This window comes from Berghia stephanieae, chromosome 2, assembly GCF_034508935.2.
Source record: "Berghia stephanieae isolate SIO BIC M18660-M18661 chromosome 2, UCSD_Bste_1.3, whole genome shotgun sequence".
In the NCBI taxonomy this organism is placed as follows: domain Eukaryota; kingdom Metazoa; phylum Mollusca; class Gastropoda; order Nudibranchia; family Aeolidiidae; genus Berghia; species Berghia stephanieae.
The window spans coordinates 89,334,685-89,354,626 of NC_088361.1; the positions used below are offsets into that span (position 1 = coordinate 89,334,685).

At 33.5% G+C, this 19,942-nt stretch overlaps 1 protein-coding gene across 8 annotated transcripts in view; it reads right to left on the reverse strand.

Moving 5' to 3' along the window:
- Window positions 1-19,942, reverse strand: part of LOC144965779 (tyrosine-protein phosphatase non-receptor type 4-like) — a 90,763-nt gene that overhangs the window by 44,837 nt on the left and 25,984 nt on the right. The window contains exons 11-14 of one of the 8 annotated variants that reach the window (XM_078901477.1): window positions 19,136-19,186; window positions 16,438-16,598; window positions 13,366-13,434; window positions 9,647-10,021 (exon numbers count right to left, since the gene is read on the reverse strand). In XM_078901477.1, the coding sequence (XP_078757603.1) occupies window positions 9,647-10,021; window positions 13,366-13,434; window positions 16,438-16,598; window positions 19,136-19,186 (656 nt within the window). The remainder of the gene's footprint in view (window positions 1-9,646; window positions 10,022-13,365; window positions 13,435-16,437; window positions 16,599-19,135; window positions 19,187-19,942) is intronic. The other 7 variants (XM_078901478.1, XM_078901479.1, XM_078901481.1 and 4 more) reach the window with 7 other exon arrangements.

Below are 19,942 nucleotides of genomic sequence, written 5' to 3' on the forward strand. Positions count from 1 at the left end.
CTACTACTACTACTATACTACTACTACTACATACTACTATACTACTACTACTATACTACTACTACTACTTACTTACTATCTATACTACTTACTATACTATACTACTACTAGACTACTAATACTACTACTACTATAATACTAAACATACTCACTAAACTACTACTACATACTACCTACTTACTACTACTACTATCTACAATACTCTCCTCTGTGTACTGAGCTGTCTGACTAGTACGCTCTGCTTTATATGCTCTTTCTCATGTACTCCTTCACAACACTTTCCTTCCTGGTAGAAGTGGAAGTAGCCCGAGGTATTATTTAGTCGGGAATTACTAACACCACATACAACAAAAAGAAAAAGAAAAATAGAAGAAGAAAAAAAAAAACACAAAAAAACACCACCACTACCACTACTACCACTGTCACGAAAAATTATGAATCAACACGGTAGACAGACTTCCGCGGAATCAACCTGCTCTCGCAGTTACGTAGTATGTACCACGCTTGAAACAAGCACAAGCAATATTCGCTAGCCTGTCATCAACCTCGCCAATAGGTCACGCTACCTAATGCAGAAGAATATAATATATAATTATAATAATATAGAACAAATGGGTTATATCCACCACTGGCTTGTAATTAGTTGTAAGCGATTTGAACAGTATAACAACCAGACTATAGTGTCGCTTCCAACAATGACAAAAAAAAAAAAAAAGAAACAAATTAATAATATTGTGTAAGTAATATCGATTGCAGTCAGGTAGTAATCGATATATTGGGAGTGAGAGGTTGACTCGGGTCCAAACTCTCCCAGTTTTGTTTTTTATAATTATTTCTTCTTTGTTTTTGTTTTTTTGTTTGGTTTGTTGTTTGCTTTTTTTTCTTTTGTTTTGTTTTGCTTTGTGTGTTTTGGGGAGGGGGGGGTTGGGTTTTTTTGGGGTTTTTTTTTTTTCATATATGTATTTATTTCTTGATAACAACTGGGGTGAAGCCGATACAGGAAACTCTCTCTCTCTCTCTCTCTCTCTCTCTCTCTCTCTCTCTCTCTCTCTCTCTCTCTCTCTCTCTCTCTCTCTCTCTCTCTCTCTCTCTCTCTCTCTCTCTCTCTCTCTCTCTCTCTCTCTCTCTCTACCCCCCCCCCCACCGCCCAACCAACCATCGAACTTAAAAGGCATTGGAAAGCAAAAGTAGATTCAGAAAGTGAAAGAAAACAATAAGAGAGATTACTATCCCTGTCTTCATTGTTAAGGCAGCTTTAAGATAAACAGTATATTATATCTATCTACTTTCTGAAGCGGAAAAACACCCGTAAAATCAATATAAATAGCAATAATACTACAACTTGATATGAGGATGGCATCCAATCAGTGAACGTTTTATATGATGTACAAGGTTCTTACTTGCATTGTGATATAATCGTGGTGATCACCAAACCAAGGAATATCAAGATTCTAGGGTTGGAAATGGAAGGTTTTCTCAAGTCATCGAAGTTGTGGAGTGTGTGGGTTGGGGGGGGGGGGGGGGGGAAAGAAACAGAGAGGATGAGGTAGAGAGAGGGAGACAGTAAGAAAGAGAAAGAGGTGTGTGTGTGAGAGAGAGAGAGAGAGGGAGAGGGAGAGAGAGAGAGAGAGAGAGAGAGAGAGAGAGAGAGAGAGAGAGAGAGAGAGCGAGCGAAAGGGGGGGGGGGAGGTGGATGGTTTTAAACTCCAGAAACGTTCGATCAAATAAAGGAGACGATCAAATCACTGGGATCCACTCAGACATCACTAGATAGTCAACAAAGCTCGATATTTCGTGAGAGGATCTGCTGATTATACTTTGCCACCCAAAAGTCTGAAGAACCAGTATTTTCCCTCGTTGCGATTCAAAATTAATCGATATTTTTAGCAAATAAATCGTCGAGAATTGTTAATGCATGATATACGCAACCAACATTATACTTATCAGTTCCTTTTTTAAATGAACAAACAAGTGAGTAAATGTGACACATATATAAGGGAACAACACGAAACATACGATGTTTCGGCCTTTGGCCTTTTTAAAGTAAACACGAAATAAATATCTTCTTACTAATATATATATATCTTTCTCTCCATCTTATTAGTAGCTCTATAGGCACCTCCAGTTTTTGGTTTTATACTTTATAAAGCGCTATAAGATATAGCACTATATAAATGGGGTTTGTTTTTTTTTTTTTTTGTTTTTTTTTTTTTTTTTTTTTGTTCTCTTTTTAGTTGTTTTTTGTTTTGTTCTTTGTTTTTTGTTTTTTTCGAGGTGGTGTATACACGATTTTTGTAGAAAACGGTATGGGCTGCCCGAAGCCGGTGATCGTAAAATACTAACGAAAGAATGAAAATGGAGAGGCTTCGTATGGGAACAAAACAGACAATGGACGTTTCGGGTACAAACCCCTCCAAAACAAATAAAATATTTATATATAAATTTTATTTGTTTTCCAGATAACTTGTGAATTGTTGTGCTGACGAAGGGTTTGTACCCGAAACGTCCATTGTCTGTTTTGTTTCCATACGAAGCCTCTCCATTTTCACTCTTTCGTCACGATTTTTGTGTATTTTGTCTTTGGCTCTTCTTTTTAAAAATGATCCCTGTAGGATCTAATATCTTTTTGTTTTGCTTTTTGATTATCAATTGCTTTGATAGAATTCTGCATAAATCATCGGGAGCAGGGGGAAGACGATTATTTTAAAAGGCTGATTTGTGGTCTTTGACAAAAGACTTCAACCTATAATATTATATCATTCGATAGTTTTATACAAAGAAACTTCTGTGCAAACTTCAAGCTCTGCTGTCAACGAAAAATGAGGGATAGACAGAGAAAGAGGGGGGGGGGGGAGAGGAGAGAGAGAGAGAGAGAGAGAGAGAGAGAGGAGAGAGAGAGAGGAGAGAGAGAGAGAAAGCGTGTATGATTGGGGGAGGGGGGAGGGAGAGAGAGAGAGAGAGGAGAGAGAGAGAGAGAGAGAGAGAGAGAGAGAGAGAGAGGTGGGGATGGGGACGGTAAGTTGTAAAAAGGCTGACTTGTGGCCTTTGCATGTAGAGATTTGGGAGGAGTATTTGTGTGAGTATGAGTGTGTTTGTGTGTAAGTGAGAGAAAGAAGGGGGGGGGGAGGAGGATGGAGGATAGGCTTAAAGACAAGAGACTGAGGCCTTATATAATTCCGTTATTCAAAACACAGAAACATCGGTGCACACTGGTGTCGTAAAGGCAATACATAATACACCTCGGTTTGAAATCGAGAAGAATTTACCGCTTGAAGTCAATTTCACAATATCCCTCATGGGGCCACCACGATCTTATCAAGGGATTATAAAGCTAAGGTTGTTTCAGCCAAACATGACGACTCAAACCCTCTTATTCCTTGGGGATAGTATAAAGAATGTTGCAACAAGTCGGTTTATTGTTTAGTGCGTGTCGTCAAGGACCTCATGACAGAGTAAATTAATGTTTGCCGGTTGTGATCCCAACTAATTGTCGCATGACGATTCGAAGAATACAGGATATACATGCATTATCAACAGCCAGAAGTCAAAGAAAAAAACTATTAATAGCAGACGTGACACAGGCATATTATACACATTCTTGAAGGATTTGGGGAATCCAAGTTTGAAGAAATATATCGGTATCAAATCAAAATGCCTGTGAGGAGTTGGAGGGGGGTCTATAAATACCGATTAAAGCTGCAAGAAGCATGTCCGTTGTAGCAACCGTTTTAATGACCATGTTACAAAGTGACATGGGAAAACAACATTTTTTTTCAAAATTGGCCAAATAAAAACCCTCTTACTTCAAATATCTATCGATTGACATGACCCTTGCTTTGTCCAAAAAAAAAAAATCAAAACAAAAAAAAACAAAAAAAAAAAAAACAGATCTCTCAAACCTGAGAAGTCCCAGGTGCCACTTAAGTCTTAAACAAGAGTAATGATCACGCTTCATACCACTCCTTTAGGTGGGGTGTGGTGGGAAGGGAGGGGGTGGGGGACTTTCAGTCATAACTTCCCAAAACTCATAGCCTGACAGTGCCCTCAAAATTACGTCCCAATACAAGGCGACGAACACCACAAACACGTAAAAAGTAAGTTTTTGTTTGCAATTCTCAAGGACATAAATAATCCCGGTGATTGTAATATTGAACAAAAATCACGATTCACTTTCTTATGGTGGTCGTCGCCTTGAATTATGACGTCATTCTATGGTAGTGTCAAGCTATATGAGTTAAAGAAAGCCGCGCTTCAGTACAAAATAAACGACACTATTAATTTTCCTCGTCAAGACGTTTAACTACGATTATTATTTTTTTAAAAACAAAACCGAAGACATTGTCTTTCAATGTCTGTCAACCATGAATTCAATGTCATGAGAATTCAGTCGGCTTAAGGCTGCATATAAGTTCGACGCAACAACAATTATTAACTTTAATGATAATATTGAGATATTTTGCTTCGTTCGAATAAGATAATGTGTGTGAGAATACGTCTCGCTACCATGCATGATCGGCGGTGACACCGGTTCTTAACAATGAGGCGCTATTTAACAATAAATGCAATACTACAAAAAAAAAAAAAAAAAAAGAAACAAATCTGCTAGTTCTAATCTTATATTGTATGATAAAATCAAAACTCCCGTAAAGAACGCTTCTAACTGCAATGAGCCTTTAAATGAAGAAGATTTTTTTAAATTTCAAATCAATCTTTATAAAGAAAAAAAAAGAGTAGTGAGGGGGGGAGGTGTGTGTGTGTGTGTGTGGAGGAGGGAACAATGGCATTGAGCAATATCAATACAGTATTGTTTGGTTAAACGGAAGATCTGATCAAACTGTATTAGCAACGCCCGTGTGACAATAATAAATAATCCTACAGAGGTAACTAACTGATGTGTTCACAGTTCCATAAGGAACATGATCCGATCAATCGTTGAAAACAAAACGGGGGACAAGATCCTGTAAATTACTACCCGTTTCTAATGGATTCCAATCACCCATATAAAAAATATATTATAATTATTCAAATGCAATGCCATTCCCTAACGATCTTTCAGGGAGTTTGGGGGGGGGGGGGGGTTGCGTCGTGTCATTTCCCATAATAACACATAATAAAGCCGACCAATAAAACCCTATGACTGCAAACCGCTCTTAATTCAGAGATTAATTAAGTTAGAACTACTGTTGGGAGGAAATGATTCTAATTACTCAATGCGTTGAGTTACTCATTCCCTTCGAAATCATAATATTGTTGTAACTCCTGCACACAATAAAATGTCCAAACCCTTGTGGTATATTTATTCATTTAACTCTTCTTTTCATTTATTTGTCTGTTTCACAGTATACTTGTCTATTTATTAATCAGTTATTTTGTTTCTTTCTGTCTAACATTTATTGATTAATTAATGAATTCATTCATTAATTCAAGTAACTATTGATTCATTAACGTATTCTTTTCTTTATTATTTATTAATTTACTTATTCATTTACTTGTTTATTTAATAAATCTATTTATTTACTCATTATTTAATTTATTTATTTTTCATTTATTTATATATATTTATTTACATTTGTTATTAATCTATATATAAATAATAGTTAAATACCAACAAACCACGGTATCATCATCGAGCAAAGTGTGATAGGTAAACAAATTTTAGTTTGCACGGGGACTGTCAGTGCACACAAAAAAAATGCACCAAATGTAATTCAACCGAACCAATAAACAGACACAAAAGTTAGTTGACGCAGAAATGAACGGTTAAAATGGTACTTGTGTGAAAACGGTGTTTATTCAGTATTATACGATTCAAAAAAGTCCGTTCACGTAAACGTTTATTTAAGATTGTGAATGCGGCCATCCAAATCGGCCGTTACTTTTTCTTTTTTTTTTTTTCTTTTTCAGCTTGAATCAAAGTCTCCATAATGTTATTAGAAATTTACGCGTGAATGGACCAAAAGCTACTGTCTTTCCCTAACCGTTAGAGAAGGGAGGGAAGCGATCGAGTTTTTTGAAAAGAAAAAAAAAGGAACAGATCGCACCATGAAAAGCTCGAAAAACACAATAGATCAGATCGGGGCGACAGATTCCAAACGGGTGGAATTGCCCAGCACAATGGACTTGATCGAATCGGGTCTTTTTTTCCAATTATACTAACTTTGATACCGTTAGGCTCCCTGGCACTACCAACCATTTAAGGGGTTCTGTCTCCATTGGACTGCCGTTGACTTTCTGTTTAATGTGATGGAACGCTATTATACGGGGCCGTTTTTTGATTTGTTATTGATTGATTGGACTTAAGTTTATAGCTGTCATAATTCCACTCCAGTAGGTTTCGGTTTTTTTTTTAATAACAAGTTGTCCCCAATCCCAATCCCCGAAGGACTTTTAAAAAAAAAAGTAAACTCATCTTTATACACAATATCTATATATATATATATATATATATATATATATATATATATATATATATATATATATATATATATATATATTATATATATATATATATATATATATATATTATATATATATATATATATATATATATATATATATATATATATATAAACAAGTCTTATTCATTAATCGGTTAACTGCCGTACTCTGGAAAAATTCGGTAGTTAAAAATTTGGCTAGAAAACTCGTCCTTCAAATATCGATCGATTTAAATGATCCTCATCTAGGCAAAAACGCTCGAACCTGGGACTTTGCTATGACTGGGAGGAGGAGGAGGGGGAGAACATTTTTTAAAACAAATTTCAATGGCAAATTCCCACGTTAAAGATTGATAAATTGTATATACATATGAGGCGCCACGATTGTCAAGTCTTGTCTTTCACCAGTAACATTAACATGGCATTATCAATTTTTTTTTTTTCATTTTGACCAAAACCGACGTGTAAATATTTGCAGGTCTGAGAACCCAATTCATTATGGGCTCTTTGTTGTAATGGAAATCTCAAAACATGACGTAAAATAAGGTTCAATCAACAATGTTAAACTAGGCAAATGGAAACCTCGGTCAAAACACGTATATACAATTTATGTATTGAGAGAATGCGTTTGCATTGGAGTTCAAAGATTGGTGACCAAATAATAATTACAAGAACGGACAAACACACACACTCTCTCTCTCTCTCTCTCTCTCTCTCTCTCTCTCTCTCTCTCTCTCTCTCTCTCTTTCTCTCCCTCTCTCTCTTCTCTCTCTCTCTCCCTCTCTCTCTTCTCTCTCTCTCTCTCTCTCTCTCTCTCTCTCTCTCTCTCTCTCTCTCTCTCTCTCTCTCTCTCTCTCTTTCTTTCTTTTTCACTCTCCCTCCCCCACCCCTACCTTCAACTCGTCACTTATCTCCTTATATTTCTTGGTCATGTTATGAAAGAGACTCTTAAAGCTTAGGCATGTCTAAAGACAACACAGCCTTTATATAAAGGGCAGTGTTACAAGAGTGCTGGAAACAGTGGTCAAAACAAATCCTATAAGACTCGGAAAAACAGATTCAAATCAAAAACTTTTTGGTCTTCTGAAATAGCGTGTAACAGCGTTACTGTTAATTTCAGCAGCCAAATGACGTACGCTGTCTACATTTTGTACCTTCATAAACTGTATGTTATTATCATACTATACATTTCTTTCTTTGATTATCATGGAATGGAATTTTGAAATGACTGTCTTCCCATTGCTATATCCCAACCTCGTGTAAAAAAAAACTAATATTATAACAAATTTATATTATAGATAACAAATTTATATTATAGAAAACGTGGGTACCACAAATATGAACGACGTTTTATACTTGACGTATCAATACACTAGTATTCTTCTAATGAAAAGGGCAAATGATTAAGATTTAAAAATTGGAAGAAAGAAGTAACCTGTGGTAAGTTATCTTTCATGGCGTCAGTCAATGTTTCACGGCGGGAATAAAATTGAATTTATTTTGATAATGGGAAAAACTAAAAACGCCAACTCTCATCTGCATTTGTCTTAACGGAGCTCAGAGCCCCCTGTCTATTCAGGGGTAGATGCGTGTTATAAATTTTATTAATATTATTTCTAATTTTATTCCATTTTGATTATGCAGCAAAATTGTGACTGACCTATTGTCTCAAAACGGTATTATGTCGGGATGAATGAAATTTACACCGAAAATTCAATTTAAAGTCATATTCACCGTAAACACAAAATTTTAGTTATTTGGAGTCCAAGAAATGACACTCGTTCTTATTAACTATCAATAAATCAAGCAAATCAATCTCGCCTCAATTCACAAAAAAGATTTGAAATTTAGAATTCTGTCCCTTGTAAATGCCGACACAACAACGGTTTGAGGCAGCGGGATACAATTGTACTACTCTTAAAATAACATTTTTAAAAATTCCTAATGCGTTGATATGAAGTTACAGTGATGTAAGCCATGTTAAATTTCTAAAATAAAAACAAACAATACAAAAAAATAGGAAATGCCACTGTCCTTCACAGAGTGAATACATGTTTTTACTAGAGGAGAGAACCTGAGAGTAGAGAATTATCTCTTAAGATTTACTAAAGACCAGTTTCAGTCCATATTTTGTTGGTTTTTTTTTTAATTCTTTTTTGCAAATCATGTCTTCCATGCTTGAACAAGAAGGCAATCTGTGTTTCATCATAAAATGTGGACACAGTTGTTTTTGTTTTAAACCGATGAAAATGAAGTTGCATGTCAGTGTCTGTTAAAGTTTGGACGGTCATCTGGTGAATTGTTGCTGGGGTTTTCTTTTTTTATTCCTAATTAGTCTCCTTTGTGCCTTAGTTAAAAAAAACAATTTTGAAATAGAATGGAAGCTTCAGTTTAATTAATGAAGACAGAAGATGTGGACATTCAGTCAACAAAACATGATGGATGAAGCACTACATAGCAGCCAACTTTTCAAAGAGCTAAAACGGGACACCCTAACACACAATAATGCCATGACCCAAAACAGCAGTATGTTTGGACTACTATATGATATAATCTAGATTTAATGTTTTTTTCTGTTCCTTGTTTAAACTTGCTAGTCAAAAAAGCATTATCCTGAGACAATGCAAAGATCATTTCCAAACACATAAAGAGGCCAATATTTTTTTTCTTTAATTTTTTCTCAGATTGCCACATCCAGAGAGTCCCGATTTTTCAGGACTGTGGGCCGCTATGCACTAAAGACTTACTTAATGTATAACATTCTCATTTTCCTCGGTGATAAGGGACCTCCATCGGAAGTCAAACTATCAAATAGTTTCCAATGCGCATTCACTAAGTAAAATCACTTGCATAAGAGAACAGGATTATTGCTCACAGAAAAAGAATAGACCTCACATCCATTTGCCTCCTTAACATCAGAGAATCCCCACAAGGACCTGTGCAACACATATGTCAAGTCATTCAAGTCCAAAGATGGAGAGCTTTTTTTTTTTGAGCCTTTATACAACACTGTAATGGCCAGTTACTCATTTTAGAGAATGTGAGTAAAGAGCCTTTTCCAAGGACTCAACTATGCGCTCAGCGAGGCTCGAACCCAGGACCTTCCAATCCGAAAGCAAGAGTCATACCACAAGACCACATAGCCATATAGAAAGAAATGACAAGATATGCAAGTTGTTGATAGTTAATGAATATAAAGTGGTACTTACTCGTCTGACTTATCCTCATCTGACCTATTGCTACCAGCGTCATTCCACGAGGCCCGAAGAGATTTGTAGTCATGAGGCAGACTTGCCCTGGCATGACTGCTAATCCCGCCTTCATGCCTGCTGAAACTATGACCGCCGTGATGGCTGTACTGCTGCTGCTGATGGTGGTGGTGCTTACTGTTACTGGCCATGGGGATGGTGTTGTTGTTGCTGGCAGTGGTGGTGGCATTGCTATGACCTCCGCTGCTACCCGTGTGCCCTGAGAAGGTCTGTGATTTGGACATGTTACGGTATCCATCAATATAACGATTCTCTTCCAGAATGGCCTCTCGAGACACAGCGCCAACTGTCCGCCGATATCGTTTACTGGGTGATCTGGAGGGTGTTTTTTTTTAAAATAAATAAATAAACATTAAACATAAGAAAAGAAGAAAGTAAAAAATGATCCATTAAAAAAATATTAAACCCATCCATTAACTAAGTACTGTTTTGGGCTCTTATAAATTAAAATGAGATGGAAAAAATAGATCTAACATTATAATACGTGATAGAAGATTAAACAAGGATAAACGTCTTAAGCCAGTGTTTAAATCAAATGTTTTATGAATCCTTCTTTTTTGAGCAGTCCAAACATATAGCAGTCAGTGTGTTTTTAATGTGTTTTGGGTGTTTGTTTTTGTTTTGCTTGTTTGCTTGTTTGAGTATTTCTTTAAGGAGGTTTTCATATGCTTTGTTTTTAGGGTTGTTTTGTTTTATTTTGGGTGTTGTATTTATTCTCAATTATTTTTTTTTGGTTATTTTATCTTTGGGGCCTTTACTAACACGAGTAATTTATCTTGCTACTAAAGCCAATTCGCCTATGGTGAGTAAAATAAATAATTAATGAATGAATTAAGTTGCTGCTCTTAGAGAAAAATATAAAGGTAAAATATAATTGACATGGTCAAGCAAGCACAACACAGATCCCCAAGCATAGTAGCTACATAACTGCCATAAAAAAGTCCTAATATGCATGTGTGTTTAAAAAATAAAAGGAGAAGCACAAGGAGAGAAAGAAAATTAAAATAAAATAAAAGGGTAAAAAAGGAAAGGAAAAACTGCAGAAAGAAAAACAAAACAACAAACTTAAAAGACTCGTAATTTAATTAAAGCAAAAAAAAACAAAAACAGAAATATAACAAAACAAAAAACAAAGGCAAGCTTTTTAATCTTCTTTGGTAAGCACATGCCCATAGCTTTTTGATTAGCCTTTGTTAGCATAAAACAAGTTACTTCCCATATTATTTATCTTTGCACGTTCTTTACTTTATCATAGTCTGTATTTGGTGGCAAATCATAATAAATGAGATATGTATACCTCAATCATAGATTGAATCTCAAATCAATTCAACACATGCATAATGGGTTAAAATCTGCAAGCCCATGAGCATACTCAGTGTTTGAAGTATAAATCGTGACATGGAATGATCTCCCCTGGGCCGTAAAGGCATCTTAGGGAGTAGGCATTGGTGTAACATAAAAATCTGAAAAGCTGTGTTTGAAACAGTGCCAGACAAAGCAGGAAGGAAAAGACAAGAAAAAAACATCATCCTAAAAAATCAGCCTGCCTCGACTGGAAATCAAATGGTATCAAGTCTGATCAGTAATCCGGACAGGAGGTCTGGAGGGCAGGCGCAATTTTTGGGATGAATTTTTCTTGTATTTTTCTTTCTGCTTTGACTTGCACTGTTTCATACACCTTTCCAGATGTTAACCTGGGCAAAGAAGTGCTGAGTGTGAATATTTTTTAATCAAAACTTACATTTCATAATTTCACACAAATAAGACCTCATCTGTTAGTCCCGACACCGACATTTATGCTCTGACATGGCCATCACTAAACCATTAATAACATATTAAGGTGGTACTATATTTATCTATTCTTTGCTTTTTATTCTCTTAATATTGTTATCATCTTGGTATCATCTTCCTATGTACAACTAACAATTGTCTTTGGCTATGCATGTAATTTGGATTATTAGTACTGATAAAAGGATTTGCGCATTATGAGATGTCATTGAAATATACATGTAAAATTATCTCATTAAGATCATGCTCTATGTAAATGCTACAAAAATTATTTTTATGATGAGTGGGACTTGGGCACTATACGACTCAAAGGCATCAAGTAATAGCACAAGTTAAGACATTTGAAGTTGAAAGGTGCAAATTTTTAGTGAAGATTACATAAATGGTCAAGCTTAAATATTGAAGGCATAGTGGCCAGGTAAAGGGCTATCAGCACCTAACTGTTAACCATAAAGTTTTAATTGTAAGGCTGTACAATAAATGGTCAGGGCAGAAAACGTGTCAGAAAAAAGAAGCCTTATCAACAACATGCATTTTTGAAAATAATAAATAAATTTGGGAAAGCACACAATATACATTATATATATTTTTTTAAAACATGCATACTGTAAAGGAGGGATTTCTTAGTCGCCATCTCATTGGATTGGGAGAGAGATGTGAGAGGATAGAAAAGAGGTATCACCATACTAGTAAAAATATTTTTTAAGGGGTTTATTGATAATTATATAGAAGCACAAGGCAGCAAATCACTCACTCATTTATTTACTTATTTTTCTCAATACTGTCGACCCTGCGCAGCAAGGTAAATAAATTTGTGTTAAAAGACACTTCAACATTTAGAATAAAATTTAATGATCACTATTGCAATGACTGACGGTCCATTAAATTTAAGGAACAATAAAATAACCAACAACAAAAAAAAACCCTTGATAATGATGAGCAGTTCATTCAACTTTAACTAATTATTGCTTTAAAAAACAACACTGGCTCCTATGATCAAGACTTATACATCGAATTTCAAGAAGCAAATGGTATTGGTTTTGGTCTAGGTCAGGTTCAAATGAATATCTGATGAAACGAAGATGCCCACATTTTTAAAAAAATGAATAAAACAAAAACAAAACAAAACATTAAAAAAAAAAGAAAAGAGAAAAAACAAAACAAACAAAAAAACCCAACTTTGTGAAGCAGGGTAGAAGCACAAAAAAGAATTAAGAATTATTTTTTTAATAACAAAATTGATTAATGGAACAGGATTCAGATTGTTAATGGACAAGCAAAAAAATATATTAGTATTGCTATACAGTTGAAAGTTAAAAATAACAAGGGAAGTACTGAAGATGCAAAAAAAATAAGAACAACTATCTTCTTTAAAGTTAAGGGAGACGACTGGATAATAATTGGGAATGCAGTAAAGCCATGGGAACTGTTTTTAAAATATATACAAAGAGCACTGATAAAGTTACTGAACAAGATTAGTTCCGATGCATAGCAGAGAAAAATTGATTATATATCCTTTACCTTAAATGTGTTAGTGGTTTAATGAGATATATTTTACAGCTAGATTATTTTACCAGTTAACATTTTCAAATCTTTACCTTTTTTTTTTTTTTTTTTTTAAATTGGATATCATTATTTGAGGTAGATCATAATAGAAGAGGTAAAAAATTGTATACAATTTCACTGGGATTTTAAAAATTTATTAGATTATTTAAGACATCAAGACTAGTGCCACCTAAAATTTAAGAGGTATAAAGAAAAATATTATAAACACAAAAAGCAGAAATAAAAAGCAAGTCTAAGTGGGGGCAAAACTGGAGAAAAATAAAAATCAAAACAAAACAAAAAATGCGTACAAATCATGAGCCTACCTTGAAAAGGATCTTTCTATTTTGGCTCTTCGCCTACTTTCTTCTAATGACTGATATTCTGTTCTACCACTGCAAGAAACACACACAGAAAGTGGTGGAACGTGAGCCTATACAAGACTAGCAAAAAGCCATGATATTCAAAGATTTTATCAGTCACATTAGAGAGTCATGTGAGTTTTTCTTCTTTTCATTTCCTTTTTCTTTTTTTTTTGGTTTAAAAAGCTATTTGAAGGGATATAATTAAAAAGAATTTGTGTTAGCGAACACATACACACAAACACACACAAAGGAGACTTCATAATCTCTTTCAATGAAAAACGATTACATCAGTAAATGGCAATTGTAATAATATGGAGGTTTAATGAGAAATTCCATCTCCCAATAAATAAGAACAAACTCAGTGTTAGTCGGGTATCCCACCACTTGTTATAATGGGTTTCATAAAAGAAAAATTTTTTTAAAAGAATATATTTAGAACATATTTCCCCACCTAACAATTAATTAATGTATATTTAAAACAAGCCGCATCCCAAGTTTAAAAAAAATATGTCTTATTCAAATATTTTAAACTCAAATTTTACAATGATACAACTTTGAAAAGGCATGTAACAACACACTGCTCATCTGAAATTAGCAAAATAAGCCAACCCACTGGTAGATTATTAGAAAATATTAGACCTCTCCCCCCTCCCCCTCAAAAAAAAAGAGAAAGGATGAGATTTTTAAAGAAATTCAACCTAAATTTTTCTTTTGTATTCCTAGACCCTAAGCAATTTCTTTTTTATTTTGTTTTTCATCAAATGTAAAACGTAATAAAATAAAAACACTAAGGGCAACAAAACCCCAATGAGTCAACTGTGTGCTTCAAACATAAATATGAAAAAGTTGGGTTTTATTTTTTTTTAGAGAGATGTAGTGTGGCTAGTATATGAAACAATGAAAACACCGAAATGTTATGAATATCAGCAATGTAATGTCTTAGAAATGAGGGCTTTATTAGTATAACAGCAACATTTATACGAACAGACTGATGGCAACCTAGATGGGGATAGAGAGAAACAATATAAAGTGAACAAATATGAGGGGAGACAGTGGATAAGACTTGTGACAAAAGGGGTTTTGTTTGGGTTTTTTTAAATAAGCTGAACAAAACATACTATAGAACAAAATACAAATAAGGAATAAAATATTCTAGCGTGTTGCTGCCTATCTCTAACAGTATAATCTGTTTCATCTTTGACAAAAGGGATGAAAAAAAGGTAAAACAGAATTTCTTCAACAATACCCCTGACGATTGATATGATGTGGATAAGTAGATTTATTGCCAGTTTTTAATACATTCACATTCCATAATTAGAGTGAATTCCAGCAATAGTGAATTTTGACCCTTCGTCAAATACAATTAAAACAAAATATAGGATTATTATTTTATACGATTCCTCGTTGCAGACCTGCTCGCTTCTAGACAATGCAAAAAAAAAGTAATTAAGTAAAATAAAGTTTCAAGACCATTCCCTTTGACCTACTTTATGTCGTTAAAATCTTCCAAAGTAAAATTCAAACTTCATCTTAGAATTTCAGAATGAGAAATCAACTACTAGGCATTTGGGGAGGACAAGGATGGTTTCAAAAAGACAAACTCAATCCTGAAAACAAATAAATAAATTTTTAAAAATAAAACAAATAAAAGGTTATACTGGCAGCGACAAGCAACAACAATTGTCGGTAACGTAACAAACAGAAGCCCCACAACAGTGATGAAAAAAAAAAACAATTTAAAAAACCAAAGAATTCAAATGAAATGCTTACCATAATGACAAATTCACGTGCAGGTAGTTTAGGGTGGATAACAAAACAGAACATGATGATTCATTTTCTTTAAACTAGTTACTTTTTAAAAAATAGAAAATATTTTCAGAATTTTTTCCCCACTTTATCCTCATACAATACCATCAGCTCTGACCAAAGATTAGTATAGAGGACAGAAAAACATTACCCAAACAAAAATCTGAAAAAACCCTTAAAAACACAAATTTAAATAAGCGTTTAAAATTAAAACATATATATCTTAAAAGTATCAAAATCAGATCAGTTTAAATTAAGCATCACAGCATAGAACTGAAATTAAAAACGCATTCCTTTTCCTCTAATAGTTTAATAGTCTAGAGAAAGGGTACACCAAATGTAGAATAAAAAAGAAAATAAAAAAATATTTAAATTAAAAAAGAAGAAAAACGAACAAAACAAAAAAAAAAAAAGAAACATAAAAGAAAATACAATTTCATGAGATACCCGAATGACCGGTTCGAATCACAAAGTTGTGATAGTGATAGGATGTGAAGTAATAATTTCCATAATTTACATTTGTAAAGTCAGATGTATTTAATTCCAATATTTCATATTGTGAAATTTTCTTTAATACATATAATTGAAGACAAAAAAAAATATAAAAAAATAAAAACTACTTAATGAAACTAACTTAATCTTGACCTTCAACCCCCCCCCCCCCCCCTCCCCTTAACAATCTTTGCCTCAACAGACATTGAAAACATTAAAGAAAACAAAAAACAAAAACTCTAGCTAGTGTTAGAAATGCCCAAGACAATCCAAAAACAGACCTGCACAGACAACAAACATAATATCTGCACTTTCTTATAAAGGAAAAAAAAAAATCCAAATTTCAAGATAAAAAATTTGGATCAATACCACATAATATAAGGTCTTAGTCTTAAGCCTGTTTTACAAACACCACATCAATAAATGCTGTAAAATAATAGGTGCATCAATGTAGCAATTTTAAACCCACTTTCATCTAATACTTCTGAAATTTGGTTAGAAATCTGAATCGAGAGGAGGGGAAACGTCTGAATTTGATCAAAATATAATTATAAAACTTACTTCGAAAAAAATCTGTATCTATCTATAAAATTGGTAAAAGTAGCAGGTCTGTTTTGTTTTTTTTAAACCAAAACAAACAAACAAAAAACAACAGAGTAACAATCAATATCATGAGTTTGGTTTTTCTTTTAAAGGATATTACAATAAGACTAAAATAATATAGGATTCACTTACCTATACCTGAATTTGGAACCCATGGAGAATATTTTTTTTGAAGGAGGGTGAGGATGATGTAACCGGAAGAAGGTGTGATGCTCTACACAAGATTTCCATAGATTCTTGCATGACCTGTAGCTGATCATATTGAAACCAATCAGGTTTTCGACTGGTTCATTCTGTGAACATTATATTTTTTAAAAAGAAGAAATTAGATCACAAAATGTAAGAGAAAACCAAACAATATCTTTTTTAATCTTAACAAATATGTATGTACCTTCAGTAAATCATTTTAGATACAGTTTATAGTTTGGGTTCTGTTTTCCGTTGTTTCATACCCCCCATATTATATAACATGTGAAGATGCAGTTGTGCAGTAGTATTGGTAAAGAAATGGTAGTTGTAGTAATAGTAGTCATAGTAGTGGTAGTAGAAGTAGCTTTGGACAAGGAGGAGGACGACGACGAGTAGTTCCAGTAATAGATTCAAAGTATTTTTGAGGAAATAAAGGTTAACTTGATGAATGTAAACATCAAATCTTGGGAACCTAGTTAATTGCACAGGAGAGAGAGAGAGAGAGAGAGAGAGAGAGAGAGAGAGAGAGAGAGAGAGAGAGAGAGAGGGGGGGGGGAGAGAAGGGGGGAAGAGGGGGGGGGGGGGAAGAAGAGAGAGAGAGAGTGAGAATGAAGAGATAGTGTGTGTGTTTGTGTTTCTTTAAACTTGCTGTATGTATGTATGTTTCGAAGTGTGATTGAATCTATTCTTCATCTATTTTCTTTCCTTAGGGATCGTCAGATATTTCAAATTTTGAGAAAAGTTTGCCAACTTTACAAAAGCATTACATTAAATTCAATATTTTTCACCACACAGTTTACAACAACAGATTGAAAACACCACAGGAAAAATAAAGAAAATTGTCGGGTCATATAATAAAAAATATTTAAAAATACTTAACGCACCATTAGTTTGCAATTCATCTGTAAATCAGAATGGAGGTATTTCCGAAATTTTTAGCATACCAAAGCAAGATCTATTGCATACAGCTTGAAAAGCAAAATTTTTAGCAACTCCTTCAAATCACCCTTGTTTTATTCAATTTGAATTTCAATTGTAAACAATACAATTTCTTTTATGCATTCTAAAATTATTTTGAAGATTGTTTACATCAAAATCTTTATTTCTTTACTAAACAAATTTTGATTTTAATCCATAGTTTTTTTCCCAGTAAAAGACAATTGAATTGTCAAATCAATAAAACGAATAGCAAGTCATGGAACTCCTTTCAGATCATGAAAATTGTGGCTTATTAGATCAGAACTGGATAATAGAGGAATTCAAAATCCTTTTTTCATGACCCAGTCCCATTAGGATACATTAGGACAATACACGTGTGAGAAACTGAACTATTATTTTCAAAATTATTTTATTGACTTGGTTATAGTTTATAGATAAAGTCACAAGAAAGAGATGGAAATACATCGGCCATTAAGAGAAAAAAACGACTGTATGGCAGCACTGAAATGGGCTGCAGAGGGAAAAAGAAAACGCAGCAGACCTCAAACTACCTAACAGTCTATGAGTCTTTAATAATAAGTTTGTAGTATATTTATTTTAAATATTTTTTAAAACTTGCCATTTAATAATTTAGTCAACAGCACTTATCTAATGATTTTCAGATATCTACTCAACAACCAAATGGTGTAACTTCACTTAATCTTTATCAAGAGTGAGAGGGGGAATTGTTATAAGTTGTCCTTGTTCACTACAAGTTGCTTGAAGGTCAGTTTATTTCAAATGCATATGGATGCGAGTTTATTATTGATAAAATTTCGTAGGGTAACCTATTCTAGACCTCAATAAGGTATCACAGGAGATATAAACACATCCCAATTGTTTTTAAAAAGAGCAATCATATTTATCATGGAAGTAAACAAAAGAATATGAAAAAATGGGTTTTCATAATGACAAATATTTTTTTTTTATGAAATAGAGAAAATTATTTGGCTTGAACATCCAAAATGTACCTAAACTGTCAATTGGTTGTCAGGAAATTTCCCAAGAAATATACATTGGACAATAACAGGACCATTACAGACAAGCTAAGAATTTATCAATACATTCAACTATCAAGTATATGCATATGTCTCATAGTACTTTATAAACTATAAAAATTCAGCGTTCAAAAGTGTAAATAATTAAAATGAACAAGACAAACCAAAAACAAATTAAAAATAGAGAAAATTCCATCCCACCCCCCTAAAAAAATATCATGCAAACAATTCAAAAACTGAGAAAAGACGCTATGATATGATAACTTGGTAGTTGAGAGTCAACAGGATACAAAAAATATGCAATACAGATGAAAATTCATTAATGACATGAATTTTTAAAAAATTATAAAAAAACAATCATGTACAACACACAAAAAAGATGACAAATGCAGCAGTTAAAGCTTGTGAGAAAATACTGTGTTAAATCCAAAGATCGGGAGAGAGAAAAAAAATAGAAATTAAAAATATGATTTTTCCTTCTTTTTTTTATTTTATTATTAATTTATTGTTTTTGGTTAACAAAAAAAAAAAAAAGTAAAGATGACAGCAAAACGGGAAAATATAAAATAATTCTTTTAAAAGCCAAGAAATTCCAAAAAGGTCTACAAAGTTAGTGGGGGAAAAGTGGTGCAAATGGTGCATAATGAGTAACACAAGATCATTACTTGGGGAGATTTATCTGCCTTGTCATCGCTACCATCTATGCTATCAGCAGTCTGAAAAGTCACAGGGTATATAATAGACTCAAATGAATAGAAATCACTTCTCATCCATGGTTCACAAGGCACAGACATTTACACCTACTAGACAAGACGAAGAGACAAGAATGTTAAAATTTCATCTGATTGTGCTGTGGTATAATAAATCTTTTTCAGCCTGTTAAATAATTCCTCATTCTTCTACGAATGACGATTTCTTCTAATACTAAATTCAAATCAAGGAGATATTTTCACAAATGCAAAAAAAAAAAACAAATAAAAAAATTATTTTATTTAAAAACCAATAATATAGTGCATGCTCCCTGGTATTAAAATAAGATTTTAAAGTGTTGTGCTATATCCATTTTGCACAATCATTGAAACTAAAGTAAACAAATACTTTTATCTGAGAAATTGTCCTTTGAAAAAATGAGATTAGAAAAGGAATCCAGGATCCAGAAAATCAGCACTGATAAAATAAAGGATGCCAGACATCGTTACATAATGCACCATTTTCTGTAACAAGGGAATTTACCTTTAAAAATTTCTAAGAGACAAAAATAACTCCTGAATCACATCTAAAAATGTCTTAAAATCTTTAATCAATCCAAAAGATCTATTTCACCAATAGGATTGAGATCCATCTTTATAGAAATTAAAGTGAGAGAAAATCCCCCCCCCCCCTTTCCTAGCAAATAGTTCATATGTTGTTATCATGGTCCCTCAATTATGCATATGATGGCTACAATCACATTTCATTATTCAACAACATTG